At 41.4% G+C, this 16,835-nt stretch overlaps 1 protein-coding gene across 1 annotated transcript in view; it reads left to right on the top strand.

The window, feature by feature from the left end:
- Positions 1–16,835, top strand: part of SNX25 (sorting nexin 25) — a 90,895-nt gene that overhangs the window by 65,877 nt on the left and 8,183 nt on the right. Inside the window, exons 10-14 of the mRNA XM_074588303.1 lie at positions 881–1,036; positions 4,711–4,842; positions 11,381–11,521; positions 12,114–12,227; positions 12,763–12,927. Of these exons, the coding sequence (XP_074444404.1) occupies positions 881–1,036; positions 4,711–4,842; positions 11,381–11,521; positions 12,114–12,227; positions 12,763–12,927 (708 nt within the window). The remainder of the gene's footprint in view (positions 1–880; positions 1,037–4,710; positions 4,843–11,380; positions 11,522–12,113; positions 12,228–12,762; positions 12,928–16,835) is intronic.

Here is a 16,835-nt window from a genome sequence, read left to right as displayed (position 1 = left end):
GATTCGTAGCTTCCCACAGATACATTTAGATATATTCAGTCACAAGCAGACCTTAAAGATCTTTGAACATGGCAACGGTAACATCACGGTGCTGTGTTTACTGCATCTCAAGGTCTTCATGCCTATTTGGGGAAGTACAGTAAGAAGGGGGAGGCCGAGGCAAACGCCAAAAGGTGTTAAAGAGAATGTCACGGAAAGGTGCGAAGCCTTCTGGGTTTTTTTTGGCGTGCCTGTAGTACACAAGATGGAAAAAGCTATTGGTTTGTCTGAATGAGTATAGGAAAATGATTTATGAGTTTAGGGTAATGCGTATGTGCTTTTAACACATTTTTATTAACACTTCTAAAAACAGCAGTAAAATCTGTTTATGAAGAGAAAGGATTAGGTTTAGATTGTTCTGCGGGCTGACAAATCTGTTTCATGAAGGCTTGTGGGAGGCAGGACTGTTTGTTAGAACTGAAGGGTTTTTTTGGTGTGCTCCCCCCTTATCTTTCAGCTCTGAGCTAAGTATTTGCTTTTCTATCTGGCTCTGAATATTGGTGATGACTATTAAGCTGTTGCTGCTTTTAAAATAAACTTTTGATTCTTCCTCTCGTTTACACTAAAGCCTTAGCTTGAAGGTCATTTTACACAGTTGGCAAGAGCTGCCAAAGAGCTGTAGTATAAATGGTAATGAGGCTTTGTCCATTGCTTTTTGTTCGTAACAGGCTTATTTTTCATGTTGGATTTGGTGGTTGGAATATCTGTTAGAATCTGTTATACCTTCATTTTGGTCTGTATCGAGAATAAGTGTTCTTATACAGAACATGGTTATGGAGCAAACAATAACTGTCTCCTTTTTCATATTAGCGATGCAGTCACTTCTGTCCTCTATTCCTAGAGCCAAGGTTGTGAAGAAGCTACTGAAGAATGCAGCGCAAGAATTAACGAACAGGCCAGTTACGCTGTGAATAAACTTCGCCAACTAAATGACAAACTTGAGTACAAGAAACAGGCTCTAAATTCCATATGTAATTCACCAAAACCCGACAAAAAGGTCAGTAGCTTTAGTGTCTTTGGTCTTTCTAAAATACATATGATGTGTGTGTTTGTGTAATATCCAGTTGTCTCAGGCTCTTTTCGGACAGGTCAGATTGCTATTTCAATCAGCCTGTTATAGAAAGTGACCTCAGAGCTTAGTTTTAATTGCTTATTTTTTTCCATTTTTTTTAAAGCTGTTGTAACTAAAATGGCAAATATGATTTATACTCCTTTGTTTTTCATAGAATAACGATCTTTCTCCCCGTGGTCTTGCTGCTTTGTTGGTGCCAAGTCGTATTTCTTCCTTACGTCTCTACCCACCTGCATCTGTGTAATCCTTTGTGGCAGCTTGTGGGTGTCCCTGCCGCAGCACTGCAGCGCAGGATGTGCTGGTTTAACTTCCGCCCCCTCTGCTGGCTTTGAAATAGCACAGCACATTTCATAATTACGGTTGTGACTGGCTTGCTCAAATAAAGAGGGCGGGGGGAAACCCCAAACCTATGAAAGTGACTGATTTCCTTTAGAAGGAGCTAGGAGAAATCTGCAGGGCACGCTTTCATCAAGCTAACAATTCTGAGGGGTACAAAACTTTGGTTCTCTGGGTTTGGATAAAAAGTCTCTCTTCCTCTTTGCAAAGTGTACCAGTTAAGCAATCTAAGAACACATTCAGGCAGAAGCAAGTGATTTGCATTTGGCTTAGGCCAACTCATTTGCATTGCTGACTGGGATGATGTTACAGGACTGTTGTTCAGACGCAGCTGGGCCGAGCTTTTCCGGCGTCATGAGGTTGGTTGCGAATGGTAGATGGTGGATGAGGCAAACAAGTAGCCAAGGCGTCTCCCTAAAATGAGCTCCTGCAAGGGATGGCAAAAATGTGCCTGGGCATTAGCCATTGCTCAGGACCTGGGTTCTTCGTCCCTTCACTGAGGGTGAGTGCTAAGGTGCTGGCCTGCATAGAAGGTGACACCCCGCTCACTCTCTGCTGCCCCAGCCCTGGGGATGGCTGCCTCTAAGAGAACGACGCGAACAGTAGCGTTTGGGGTCACCCTGGCTGGCTTCGCTCCCTCTGTCCCTTCACCTCCCCCTTCTGCCAGGGGTTGCTGCCGACAGCGGGAAATGTGTCCCCAGCTGTTCTGGGGTGTCCCGCTCACAGCTGCTGTGCTCTATGTGTCTGTGTGGCCTCAGCTGGCAGAAGATACCTCTTATTTGTCATCCAGCCACTACTGTTCAGAGTGGTAAGAGGGCAAATGTGTCACTTTATTTATTTTTTTTTTTTTTTTTTTTTTTCTTTTTAATGCCAGTATTACTGCAGTTTACCTGTGAAGCTTTTAAATGGATAGTTAGGATTGACAGTGTGAGAGCACTTTGTCACAGGGACTTTATTTTTTCTCCTCTGGACGTGGCAGGTAAAAATTTGGTTCTTGGTCATATGAAGTAAAAAATGTGTCTAAAAATTCCACGGTTTTGTGCCATAGGAAGGAGAACGTCACGCACATTTTGTATGAATTTTTTTAACCTCAAGCTGTTCCTGGGCTGTTTGTTTTCTCTTTTTGAATGCCCCTGCTGTGAGACCCATACAAAACACGTATGTACATGGTTAGGTGGCTCCTAGCACCGTGCAGCTCGGATGCCAGTCAGTCAAGGGAGAAAGCTGCTCGTTGGAGTTGCACCTGGAATGCTGCTAATTTTAAAAGAAAAAAGCTCTGTAGGGAGCAGTCTTACTTCTGTCCTTTCTGTGTAATATAAAGAGTAGCAAAGATGACATGAAAAGATGACAGGGAGTCTCGGGTAATGGCGCTGACGTAGAAGGCCCACTGCCATAGAAGACAGCTTGATCTTTGGAGGTCTGTGACTGTGGTGCCACCTTCGGTGGGTGTCTCGTGCCCCAGGCTCAGTGGCGGTGAGTCCGGTCTCATGCATCCTGTGCAGCCACAGTCGATGTGCAGGGACCACGTTCTTTCTAGAGTTCAACCTTGTCATCCTCAGTAGCAAAACAAAACCTTAACGTTCCCCACCCAGAGCACTTTCTAGTGCTTGCTAAGTGTGGTTGGTTTTTTTCAATCAAAACTGTGACACAATTATTGAAATTACATGGGGCTTTACTGAACAGAAGAATGCTTCCTTCTCTACCAGGAATTATGTGGAAGTTGGAGGGATTTTATGTTAACTGGTTCAGATCTTTCGTATTTCCAGTGGATCTGTACCAGGAGCGAACATAAAACTGCCTTTGAGAAACTGTAAGAGGTGCTCTTAAAACTAGGTTTTCAGTTAAAATTTCTGCCACGGGCAAAAAGAATTTGAAGTACAAAACAAGTACTAAACAAGAGCGGGTATGTTTGTGTATGTGTGAGTGAAGCCATACCACTTGTTTCTGTAGCATGATAATTTTAGCTTTTTTAATTTGATATGAAAAGTATTACATAACTAAACCTTTGTATATTGTTGTATTCACATGGATGCATCACTTGTATGTTCCTCTGTCTTCTGGAGAAATGGTAGCTCTATTCTCTCTATGTACCTAAGCTGTTGGGGAGCTGGGGGTTGTACCCCTTCTAAAGTAGTGGGGTTTTCCCTCTGTTTTTTTTTTTCTCCTAAAATATTCTTTATCTTTGAAAATATATACATCTTTGAAACAGAATAATAAAATAGATCAGTATAAAGTCTCGGTATTTGTTTTATAAGCATAGCAGCTATTTAGTTATGATGAAACCTTAGCAGTTCTTCCTTATTTATCAGTTGTTCCTGGATGCCACTTATAGGAGTTTGTGTAAGGTGACTGCAGAGCAATCTGTATGTCGATAGTAAATAAAATACAAAATTATTCTGAAGGTACATGCTAAAAAGCTGTTATATTGCTGTTGTGTAAATAATGTTTTACATCTTACATGAGACAAAAACTCTGAAAAAGACTGCATGGCTGTAGCCCTGTAGAATGTACCACTTGTGGTGCAAGTTCTACAACTAAGAGTCATAAATTTGACTATGTGATATATCATATTTTTTTTAAAAAAGTGTCAGCTGCTTTTGCTGTGCTTCTAATGTCAACGTTTTATGTATGCTTCCACCTTGTCATACAGTCTCCTGGTAGTATGTGTGATTACTTATTTTTTTTGCTGATGTGATGAGATATTTGTCCTTTATGACAGTGAGCTTATGTCTTGATGGGAACATCTTTTTTAAATGTGTGCTTTCTACAATAATAAATCCTTCCCTTTCCAAAACTAAAATGAATTAAGTGGTAACTTCCCGAGTGATTGTTAACATAACTAAGTTCCTAGCAGTGAAGTCTGTTCCCAGGTTCTTGGTTGCATCATATATGTCTGAAAATGGTGAGGAGGATGTGTTCAGTAACACTATTTCAAGTTTGTATAAAACATATAATTTGTACTATATGGGCGCAATATATAGTCCCATCTAAAGTGCCTTTTATGCTGATAGTGTGATAGTAACATGTCTTTATAACTTGTTTTTTATTTTAGTAGCAGGGGTGACCTTTAAGATTACTGCGTATTCTACAAGTTTATAAGAGGCATCGTGGATTCTCTCACAATTACTTTTTTCCATGTGAATTGTTTTCTCTCCCTGCATTTGTGCCTTTTCTCCTTTCTGAATAGTGTCCCTAAAGCCACAACTAAGCATGTTGCACAAGCTTTTTCTTACTGTTTGTAATCGATAAACTTTCCTCCGCAGATTGTTTCGAAGCTGAAGGATGAAATTACTCTGATGGAGAGAGAGCATAATGACCTTCAGCTGCACATTGCAAGAACAGACTGGTGGTGTGAGAATCTTGGCATGTGGAAAGCCTTCATTGTCTCAGGCGAGGTGGGGGTTTTTTATGTCATAGAATGGTTTGGATTGGAAGGGACCTTAAAGACCACCTAGTTCCACCCCCCTGCCCTGGGCAGGGACACCTCCCACCAGCCCAGGTTGCTCCAAGCCCCGTCCAGCCTGGCCTTGAACCTCTCCAGGGATGGGGCAGCCACAGCTTCTCTGGGCAACCTGGGCCAGGGGCTCACCACCCTCACAGCACATAATTTCTTCTTAATATCCAATCTAAATCTCCCCTTTTCCAGTTTAAAACCATTCCCCCTCGTCCTATGGCTCCCCTCCCTGATCCAGAGTCCCTCCCTAGCTTTCCAGCTTCAGGGACTGGAAGGGGCTCTAATGTCTCCGTGGAGCCTTCTGTTCTCCAGGCTGAACCCCCCCAACTCTCTCAGCCTGTCCTCACAGCAGAGGGGCTCCAGCCCTCTGGTCATCTTCGTGGCCCTCCGCTGAACCCATTCCAATAGGTCCATGTCTTTCTTGTGCTGAGGACACCAGAGCTGCATGCAGTACTCCTGGTGGGGTCTAACAAGAGCTTTTTATCTCCTGGGTCAGTTTAAACTTGCATGAAGAGAAGAATAAAAACCTGTATATACTTTCCTTATACCTTTGTGTACACTGTGTATACTTCATATTTATGGGGGGGGGTGGGGGTGGGGTATGGGGGGACGGGACCCTAACCTCACCTCTTCTGATCTCCTCTGTTTCCCCAGTGACAACTATGGTGCATATAGAAAATTTCTAGTCCTCAGACACTGTTGTAATGGAGTTATAAAAATACCTGCGTATATGTGATCTTGTTCTGGCACTGGGTAATTTGCTACCTTAGGGGCATTGTTCTCATGAGAACCGTCTCTTGTTGTATTACCACACTATCACGCTTGGGTGCAGTTGCGTGTCTGCTATGTCTCTAAGATGCAGTACTTACACTTTTTGTGGTTCGTATTATTGTATTTAACGGCAGTACAGTTTCAAGGGACTAGAATATCCAGAAAGTGCTTTAAATCTGTGAGTAAGTTGAAAGGGAAGTTACATTTTCTTTTTTTTTTTTTTTTTTGAGTCTTGTTCTGCACTTCTGTTTGGGCCTGGGCAGGCAATTGTAGAATGAATATATAAAAAAAATAATGGAAACAAAAAGCGTTATGATCTCATGGCTTTCTATTAACAATTGCCACGAAAGGAACCCACTAAATGCTTGTTATGTAGTAACTGTAGGCTCTCACCGTACATAAGCAATCTTCTTGACAGCATCACTTCAGGGAATTAAAGATTAATTGGATCTCTACTGGCTTGCCTTCCTGTGTTACTAAGAAAATGTTCCCTGTATGAGTAGTTTCCTTGAGGTAATTTTTTTTTCTTGCAAGAAAAAATTATGTGCTGTTGAGTTTATTTGGTTGTGTCTTGAGCTCTTTCAAACTGCTGATAGATCTGTCAACAGTTAAACTCATTTTCTGTAAAAGGAGAAATAAATCCAACAAGTTAAAAACTTACGGTGCCCTTTTCTGAAAATGAAGAGCACTTTCTCAATGTGTAAATATCTAGGTTTGTTGTTTTAATGCTGTTTGCAGGTGACACAGTTGGGAACAGTGAAGCTCTTAAGTTGTCTTTAAGAGTTCTCTGTAGCTTTTTGAAGTCTGGTTGGTTTTGTTTGGTGTTTTTTTTTTTTTTTTTTAAAACCGGCAATACTGTGCGCAGCAAAACTGCAGAACAGCAGCTTTCTGGTGAGGGGCACCAGACGGAACTGCCCAGCAGCTCCCTTGTGACCGGATGAGAAGGCGGTTCGGCTAAATAAGAGGTTGGGAGAGGCTTCTCATTACTTGCTGCCTCAACTATAACTTACAAAGTAGAACTGGATTAGATAATTAAATGTAGGCTTGCATTAACTGTGCTGTTTGCAGCTCTGTGCTTCAAAGGGTAGGCTGGAGAAAACATTAATGTTGTAGTTACCCATGTTAATGAATTGCTCGGGAATGTTCTGCCTGCAGTTGATGATTTTAGGGGGTATGAGTAGGTGACTTTGTCTTCCCATCTGCAGAATATGCTGTTGCTAATCCGAGCATGTAGCGCTCTGATTTTAGGGAGAGAAAAACTAGGTGGCCCTATGTTTTTTTCCAGAAAAGCTTCATAAAAGTAAATTTTGCTGTAGAATTTGAGCTGAAAGTGTAATAGCCTGTCATTGACCTTTTAAACTGATTTACTAAAACAGTTAACAGATAATGCCTAAAAAACTAGAATTGGGGGAAAAAAACTGCATGTCCAAACTTGTTTGTACTCTCTTAGCTTGAAACTTTCAGTCTTTGTAGTTTTGAGTCATATAAATGCACTGGCTCTGTGTGTGTGTGAAACACTTAAAAAAAAAAAAAAGATAATAAAATCAATGTATCTGGTATAACCTACAGGTGTCTTTTGGTAACTGATATTTCTGATAAAACCGTCTTTGGAGACTGGGTATTTTAGCTGGTTGGCAGAGGTTGAAAAAAAAGGCAGTAGGAACATGCAGAAGGAGGGGACTCCTTACAACAACTGATCTAATTCTGCCGGTCACTTCCCCACGACAGGTATATTCCCCCCATACCAGCAGCTATAAAAATTATATCTATGTAACCTAACCTGCTCTACTCGCTTGAATGGTTTCGACCTTGTATGATTTTATATTTTAACAGATGTTCCGTCTTCTCTGTCCAAAGAAAAAAGACTTGTTTCAGAGCATAACATCTTTTTAAGAATCTATTACTTTCATAAGGAATGGAGTTTGCAGGTTTGAATAAGGTGAAAAAATAGCTTGTCTTACTCATTTAAATGTCTTGGAATTTAGGAAGTTTTAGCTCAGTGGCAGTTAAGAAAATTAGCTTTCTGTGAATTGAGGAAAACAACGGTGTGCCCAATGTACCTTCTTGCGTAGTCTTTCTATGTTTAAAAGGGGCTTTTAAGGGACTTTTTTTTAACAGCATTCTGGTTAGCCCCTCTTTCGCTGCTGCACAGCTCGGGTGGGCTGTTTCAGAGAGCCGCTCTGACTGAAGGAGGTTTGTGGTGAGTCACACAGTTCTTCATTGGCTTAATGACTGGGCTAATTTTTGTTAATCATTCCTGAAGGATGTTTGGACCAACCCTAGTGCTTCTAACGGGTGATTCAATGGCTTTCCTTGGCAGCTTGGTACTTTACTGAACTATTATTACGGGTTTTGCTAATGTTAAATTTACATTTTTACCTAGTGCAGCTAATAGCTATAGCTTCTCCTGGAAAGTAGTTAATAATATTTGTTCTTAATTTCTTTTTGCAATATTTCATTGAATGTTTCTTACTGTTACCGCACCACACACCCTGGTAAGAGATGCTCACCTCTGGCGTGCACCTTGTAGATTTTATTAATGGATGTAGGTGTGTCAGCATCCTTGTTCCTCTCTCTCTATCCACTTTGGGTTCCTATCTCTCTCTATCCATTTTGGGACTTTGTGCCTTATAGGGAGAAGGTAGAAATCTTTACCCTTTGTGGACTAGGTATCTATAGCATGCTCGCGGACAGTAAATTCTGAAATAACTACTCTTCGTGTTGTTTTGAGGCTATGGAGTTGATGCCTATGCAAAAAAAAAAATAAAATATCAAAACCCAATAGCCTGAAGCCCCTTTGAATACTTGACAGCTGATTCTGTCCTTGCCAGGTAAATCACAGTGAATAACCAGAAAGACTCGTGCGTAAGCTTGAGGAAAGGGGCTGAGAAAGGGCTGAGGAGGAGACTTGTGGAAACGCCACCTTAGGGGCTAATTCTGGGAGCCCTTGCCAGTGCCATGAAACGATCGGGGCTGAGACTATCGCAGGAACTTTGGACTTGGAAAACCAAACCAGAGCACAAATGTTAAGTTTATGCTCATGAAGAATCAGAGCTGGAAGAGGGTTAGGATGGTTCTCAGAAAGAACTGGATGATTTTTAGGATGGGAGTAGTAGACGTGCAGTGAAATCTCACAGCATGGGATGTGAGGTTTGGCATTTGGCAGGAACTCTGGGCTTCGTCTCTGACCTGTTGGAACTCCTTTTGGCTGGAACCAGTAGGTACGCTGGTGCCTTATCAGATGTGCAAGATGGCTTGAGTAGGCTGCAGGTGTGAAAAAGGCAAATGTGGCCCTCGGATACATCAGGAGAGGAGCTTCCATTCAAGGCAAAGTGTTACAGTTGCTCTGGAGGTGCCGGGCCATTCCGTTTGAGAAGGGGGGAATAGAATGGATTGAATGAGGAGCTTCTCCCGTGAGAACTGATTGTGAGAGCCCGTTCGTTTGCTTAGCTTAGCAAAAGGGAGACTCTGAGGAATAAGGCTGTCTATAAAAACACCTCAATATGGGAAAACATAAGGGAGGGGTGAAGAGTTGTTGGAATAAGTGGGGAACGAGTTTGGAAATTGAAAGGAAACTTCCAATCACCGGGGTGAGGGTCTAGAGCAGACTTTTAGTCTAACAGGGATGGAAAAAACCAATTGGTTCACGAGTTTGAATTCATTCATGATAGCAGTTGTATGGTGCCTGCCACAGCAAAGGACTAGAACTCTTGGTTTAGAAGACCCCACTAACATCCCATTTTTCTGTGCATTTTCCAGTTGACTCATTAATTTGGAAAAACAAATACACAAGTACTTAAGTTCGTCAAAAATTTTGCTTTCTTAAGAAGATCCTGAAGACTTTCAGATATTTATATAAGGGTATTTGAAGGAAGTTGTAATGTGTCTCCATCTAGTAATTAGAATTTAAATGATTTTGCACGTGGATCCTAACTTGAAAGCATGGAGTATTAAGTCCTTCCATTTTGAGGCTGTCCTTCCGGAGGGGTGACTCTCTCCTGACAACTAAAGTTCAGACGACCCTACACACATGCAAATCCCTGCCCTGGGGATGAGTGTGCAATGGCAAGTGATGCGCATGACTCAAATCAGCATTTTCAGCAGTGATCTCCCAGTTTTGAACAGCGGCTGCCAGGAGGTGTTTGTGAGTCACCTGCAAACACAAACCCCGTCCGGCTCAGGGGTAGACAGGGCAGGGACTGTCCCAGGAGATCCCTCTGTGCCAGGTCCCTCTGACCTTCATTTTGGAGGCCATTCAAGCATCTCTTTCTGCAGTAGTCTGGCAGGAGAAAGGCAGTTCCCCAAATAGCTGTGCTGGGAACAAGGCACGTTTTCAGACGTTCCGACTGGTGCTTTGTATTCTGTCCGGGTGCTGCTGCAGCTTTTTTTACAACAAGATGTGAAACACAGGCCTTCAGATCGGGTTTCCCAGTGGTCCATGTGCAGCTTTAGGAGCAGTGCACCGCAGGGAATATTCTCCGTGGCTCTCTGGCAGCTCTGAGCAGATATAAAATATGAAGATACATTTTAGCTGTGTGTCTTTTACAATGATGATGTAGCCGTTTGTTAAATTATCTGTCACTAGCATTGTGTTGTCAGACCTCTACAGGCTTCTCAGAAAATGTGTCACAATTTTATGAATTTTAAAGTTTAGTCTTACCCTAATTGGATTAGTTAAACGTTCTTTAAAAACCCACCCCCAAAAGCTTAAAAATTATTGTTTTTCTCAAAAAGATTGTGTGAGAGTGGCATTTGATAATTACCGTTCTGTTATTTGCATGTATATTCAGACAAGCATTTGAGAGTTTGACTCGGGGTGTGGGGGTGAGCTATGTATTTCAGGCATTTCCCGTATTTGCCTTTCATAATCTATTTGGCTGTCTCTTTAAAATAGGTAAAAAAAAATCCGTTACCATTAGGACGTAAAAGTGAAATTCTGGGTGGCTCATCAAATTAAGAAATAATATGGTCACACTGCTGCTGTTGTCTCAAGAAAAATCGTTTAACTTCTTTGCTGCACTTTTCCCATTTGCACAATGTGGTTAATCGCTCCTCCTTCCTCTGGCTGTTGTACAGCCGGATTCATTAGTATTTTTGGAAAGTTGTGAGCCCCTTGGAAATAACACTGCAGGGATACCGCGTGTCCTGTGCGTGCAGAATAGCTCAAGTCAGCAGAGAAGTCACTCTGAGCCAGCACCCATGAAGCGTGGGAATAGTGGGAGAACAGTCGGGAAAAGGCAGGCGGGAGGGATGAAGTCTTGACAAGTAATCAGAAAGCTACATGGTAGGTACCGTAAAAACTGAAATAATACACGCAGCTGTTTCATAGAATCATAGAATGGTTTGGGTTGGAAGGGACCTTAAAGATCACCTTGCTCCAAGCCCCTGCCATGGGCAGGGACACCTCCCACTAGAGGAGGAGTTTGAAGAAGACACGTCAGAGAGATCTGATAGCCGATGGACAGCATTGCAGAGCTATGTGTAAAGTGTTATAGTGGCTAGCTGCAGGCCCGATCCAGGACTGACATAGGATTTTGGGTAAAGTTTAGCCCATTAAGGGTATTGCTCCATGTGTAGCCTTCAAGCTGCAAGAGAAGCATGGGACAGTGATGACAACATCATTCGCAAGTCAGTCATCCAGCAGCCCAAATGTTCCATCGTTCGCTTTCAAAGTAGCATACCTTGTCTGTTGGTTTCTTCCCTACAAGGTTTTAGAAGAGAATGGAGAACAAGTGCCCTGTTACTCTGTCATGGTGAGTTTACAAGAAGTTGGTGGAGCCGAAACTAAGAACTGGACTGTTCCCAGGAAGCTCAGTGAGTTTCAGAACCTACACCGGAAACTCAGTGAGGTATGAATCCCGGTTAGGGGAGGGAGAAGATGCAAATTGCTAAAATTTGTCAGAATGATGCTTGGAGAGGGGAAAACCAGATAAAAATTTAATATTACCAGTTTTTATTCCAGCCTTTTAGCTTTCAGCCTTTTAGAGGTAGTTTTCTATCTGCATACTTCTGGCCTCTGCCAGATGCTTATAAAACTTGTTCAGAACTTTTTTTTTCCTTAATAATGAATGTTTTACTGGACTAACCCAATGTCAACATGGTATGTGCTCTGCACCGTCATGCAAGAGCTTGCTTTAAAAACTAGATTTTGTCGGTGGCTTCCAGGGAGGTATTAGAAAACACGGCTTTTGGGGACAGAGAAGGTTTCCTTTTACAGTGCTTTAACCTTTCTGTCTGCTAAGGGGTCGATAATGATGGTGGTGGGAAGGGAAAGGCTTTAGATGTGTCAGCCCACAGTGGGTAAGGGAAGGTGTTTTTTGAGGTGGTGAGAGGGGTGTGGAAGGGAGATGAGAGTACAAAGGAGTCTTTTAATTTCCATTCTGAACAACCTGTGTTCTTCTGCACATGTATGTTGAGTGAGCTCTCCTTTCTGCTACACAGTGTTTTCCCTCATTAAAGAAAGTACAGTTGCCTTCCCTCAGCAAGCTGCCCTTCAAATCCATAGACCAGAAATTCATGGAGAAATCCAAGAACCAGCTTAATAACTTTCTGCAGGTAAGAAAACACAGGCCAAACCATCAGGTGTCCAAACAGGCGAATTGAATCATGCTTCTGGAGTGGATGTTGTCTCACTCTTGACTAAAGAGAGAGCCTAGAACAAATGGGTCAGATGTAAGGTTTGACCCTACAGATGTCTAAAATGCCTGAAGTTGAGATGAGTTTGGCTGATAGTAACCATTCCTCTAGTGGTAAGTTAATTTAAACTTTGGTTAATGAATAAATAGTAAATAATGAATCCTGTAATTGCCACTTTTAACTACAATGCTTCACAATAAATTTCTTACAAATTAGAACTTCTAAAAAGAAAGTTATAAAATTGAAAACTTTAATCTTATTACTTCCAATATTTTAGAAATAGCTTCTTAAAGTATCTTTGAAGTATCTTTGTGAGACATGGTTTAATTTTTTTCTCTCACTGTACCTCTGAGCCATGTCTCAATCAGTCTTACTGGATGGCCTGACACATCTCGTTCCTTAACAAGAAACATTTAATTGATGTGTTGTTTCTGTCATTATTTTTCTTTCACAGAAATTGCTCTCTGATGAAAGACTCTGCCAGAGTGAAGCACTTTATGCCTTCTTGAGCCCTTCCCCGGAGCACCTCAAAGTTATTGATGTGCAAGGAAAGAAGTCATCTTTTTCACTCTCCTCATTTCTGGAACGACTTCCTGGTGATTTGTTTTCTCATCAGGAGGTAAGTGGTAGAAAAGTAATCTTCCCAAATTTAATTACTTACCCAAAGTAAGCGGGGAGAGCCATTAATATAATGCATTTGAATGGCAGGTAATATTGGAAGGCATTTCCAAAGGTCACTTTTAATTTACTGTAGCTGATCAAAGAGTCAGAAATAAGTACTGTCTACGAATTTAAAAGGTGTTTATTAATACCATAAGTTTCCTGCCCTTTGATAAATATATATAGGCAAATGGGTAACCTATCACAAGTAAATGAATTGCAGTCCATGTGGGATTGTTTATTTTTTATAGCAGAATTTCCCACTTTTTGTGCTTTTGACACGTGTATTTCAGAGGGTGTAAAAATAATTCTCTATTCAGAAGCTTCTCTTAGCAGGGAACAGCTGTGTGTTCTTAATAATTTCTGGACAACGTCTGAAGCAAAGCTAGTTTTGATAAAGAATTTTGGCAAACGGTACAGGCTTGCCGAGGGAATTTGCAAATACAGGCAGGAGCCCATATGGGCCAGTCAGTTGGAGAATTTGATACTAAGTCATAAAAAACCATTGTATTTCAAAATGCAGTGAAGAATAGATTAGTGACTAAAATAGCTCATTGACTAAAATTGACCGTAATTCCATGGCTCTCTATTCTGTGTGGTTCATGTTGCGGATATGCAGCTTCCAAGGAATGGTTTCTGTTCCCCTTTTTAGTTAATACCTTATACAAAATAATTCTTTTCTTACGTGCCGTAGTTGTCTGCAGTGAATGATCCTTCTGCAGGATAAATGGGGTTTGGGCAACTTGTACAGTTCTAGCCTGTTAATAGGCAAAAAGGTGGTCTTGCATCTCTCTGGGATAAGAAAATCCTATGTATTTTAATTTTTAAAAATTGCACTCCATTTGCATGTAGGTGCTGAATGCATGTCTCATTTCAGAGTAATAAATATAAGTAAGTTTGAGAAACTGATTTTACACTTCAATAGAAGTACTGCAATTCTAAAAACAAAAGCGCGTTCACTAAAGTGACTGTCAGGTAGAAGTAGCATAAAAGCATAGAAGCATGAAGCTAGTTGTATTTCGCTATTTAATTGAAAAACATCCTCAAGAAAAAAGCCAGACCGCATGTATATTGTATTATGGCGAGTGTGTAGGAGGAGAGAGTTAGGAAATGTGGGAGAAGGAAAGGGAGTTTGTAATGAGAGTGCGTGAGAGAGGAGAGAGAACAAAGAAATGAAGCAGAAATGAAGCAACTGGTACTGAATAAGCGGGAAGGAAGTAGAGCAACAAACGCACAGAGAATGTGGCAACAGAGGAGTTAGATCACAACTTCTTAGTTTAAATTTAATGCTGTTTCTTACTTGTTTTGTTACTTGTGGGATTAGGAATTGAATTTTGGCTAGACTGTATTATGCCGGGCACTGTGCAAATGCAGGCAAAGACCATCCCGCTTCACGTCCACCTTCCCTCCCCTCTCCCCTCCTCCCCTAAGCTTAAACGTAAGATGGGACAAGAGAATACATATGGAGTGGGCGTAGGAAACTGTTACACCCACTGAATTCAGTATGACAAACTTTTGTCTTAGTTTAAAAATAATGATAAAATTAAGTGGAGGGAGGGGAATTGTGAGGAGGTCTGGGATCAGCTCTCATTTTTCTTGGACACCCTTGTCTGTCAGCATGAGCTTTAGATCAGCTCAGTCTTGCCCAGTGATAGCATTTTGGAGAATTTGCTAAGGCAGTTCAACTAGGATTAAATTGTTTGGTACAAGGTCATTAATGAAGTTAGTTGTGTTAAAGCACACATTACAAAGCTGTTACAGTTGTGTTCTCTTTGTAACTAAGAATTCCTGGTTTAGTTTGTATTTTGGACTTTGTAGAAGAGAATGCTCTCGTACAGCTCTCTCTTTGCCCTTTATGTTTCATCTCACGCTTTTCAAATACGTGTTACAGCAACAATATTACCTCTTGAGTGCTGTTTTCAAGATTAGATATTGCAGCAATTTCAGATCTCCTTGGACAGGGCTAGCTTTAGAACATATCTCTTAGCTCTCAAAACTAAAACCACATCAGAGGAAAAAAAATGCAGTTGATATCATCTAGAGGAAGGGCTTTTAGGTTTATGAAGTGTTAAAGGATAGAAAAAGCACTGTGGTGTAAGAATATACACTTGTTATTGCATTTTCTAAATGATAAGGGATTCACGGAACAGCAAAAAAAATAGAGCAGGGACCTCGGAGAGGTCGTCGGGTTTGTCCCCCTTCTCCAAGCAGGCTCAACTGTACGGACAAAATTCTTGGCTTGTGTTGGTCTAACGTGTTTTTAAACCTCTGAAAAAGTGATGTTCTCTGGCCAAGCAAGGCAGCGTGTCCCAGTTTTCTGCTGTCTTCATGGTTAGAAACCTCTTCTTACTGTCTAACCTAAATCTCCCTTCTTTAGCACGCTAGCTCTTGTCCTCTCTGCAGCAAACCCAAGCAGTTTGGGTTAGGATCATCTCGGTTATCGGGAGTTACTACTGTCCTTTCATCTTTTATTCTTTTATTTATTACACTGAGCAGCCCCAATTTCTCCTAGTTTTTGTTAGGTTGTGTTTTATTTAGTTCTTACGGTTTTGCTCTGGACTTCTCTGATCATCCATATTTTTCTTGGAAATGTGGTTAAAATTTGAAACATGATGCTCCCACTAGGTTTTCCTATTCCCATGCATGAAAATAATTTTTTGTGTGTGTCAAACAGTGTTTGTGCTTAAACATCCTGGTGTTACACTTGCCTCTTCCACAGCAGTATGGCCCTGGGGTCTTTTTCTGTAGTATTATCAATATCAATTGTTCCGTTTCCCGCATTTGCACAGTGAGTTATTGCTGCTTTGCATCTGTCTTTATCAAACCCTGTGGGCTCAACTCCAAATTCAGTAAGCTCACCTGCAAATTCAGTAAGCTTATTTTCTGTTCTGTTGCCCAAGTGCTTAATGAAAATATGGAATGATGTCTACTATGAAAAATTAGAGAAAACATAATTTCTTGAATAATTAAAATACCCAAGGGCCAAGAAGCCTATTAACCAGAGGAAGATAATGAGCAGGACTGGAGCTTGCTCTAGACTGTCTCTCTTTCTGGAGAGAACTCGGTTCATCATCAGTCCCTTTGCGTGCTTGTGTGGTAAGATGGGTAATGATTTGTGGTTTCCTTGTGTGGCATTTCTTGCCAGTATGGTTTGGCTTTTTGTTCCCTGCCCTCAGTCACCGTTCATTAGCAGAAAGCTTTAAAAGCTGGGGACTCATCAAGCTGTGGAAGTTGGTAAACAGGGGAGTCTACGTGGACGTTTATTGTTTGCTTCAGTGCGGTGGGGTTTTTTCTTTTGTTTTTCTGGTTACGAGGAGAGAAGGAGCGGCTTGAGCAATGCTAGAGAAAATGCCATATGGGACACAGGAATCGAAGGGTACAGGATATAGAAACGTTGGCATATTGCAGCACTATTCATAGAGTGCTATGCAGTGCCATGCCTGGAGAAGAGTCAGGGACTGGAAATGTACCCAAAGGCAATGATGGGCTTTAGATGGGATTTGGAGGGTGTGAGGAAGGAGTAAGACAAACTGATGTACAGCTGAGGGACTGTAGGATGCTCTCTGTATAGCAGGGGTCAAATGACAGGCAAGGGCTGACTGAACGATTGTGACTGTAAGAATAAGGTCAAGAAAGATACCAAAATAATGCAAGAGAAATAGAGCCAATGAAGCAGGTCTTCCAGACTAGGTGATGAGAGGGCGGGGGGAAAAGAAAACCCACAACAGTGTTAGATGATGGAATGATAAGGAAGAAAGAAAGGCAAAGGAAGAGATGATGGATTTCTTTGAAAACTAGAGCTGAGGAAAAAAAATCTGTATGCACAACATTCTGACCATTCCTGAAACAGAATTCTGGGGCAATGCA

This window comes from Larus michahellis, chromosome 5 (assembly GCF_964199755.1).
Source record: "Larus michahellis chromosome 5, bLarMic1.1, whole genome shotgun sequence".
In the NCBI taxonomy this organism is placed as follows: domain Eukaryota; kingdom Metazoa; phylum Chordata; class Aves; order Charadriiformes; family Laridae; genus Larus; species Larus michahellis.
This window is presented reverse-complemented; position numbering and strand designations above follow the sequence as displayed.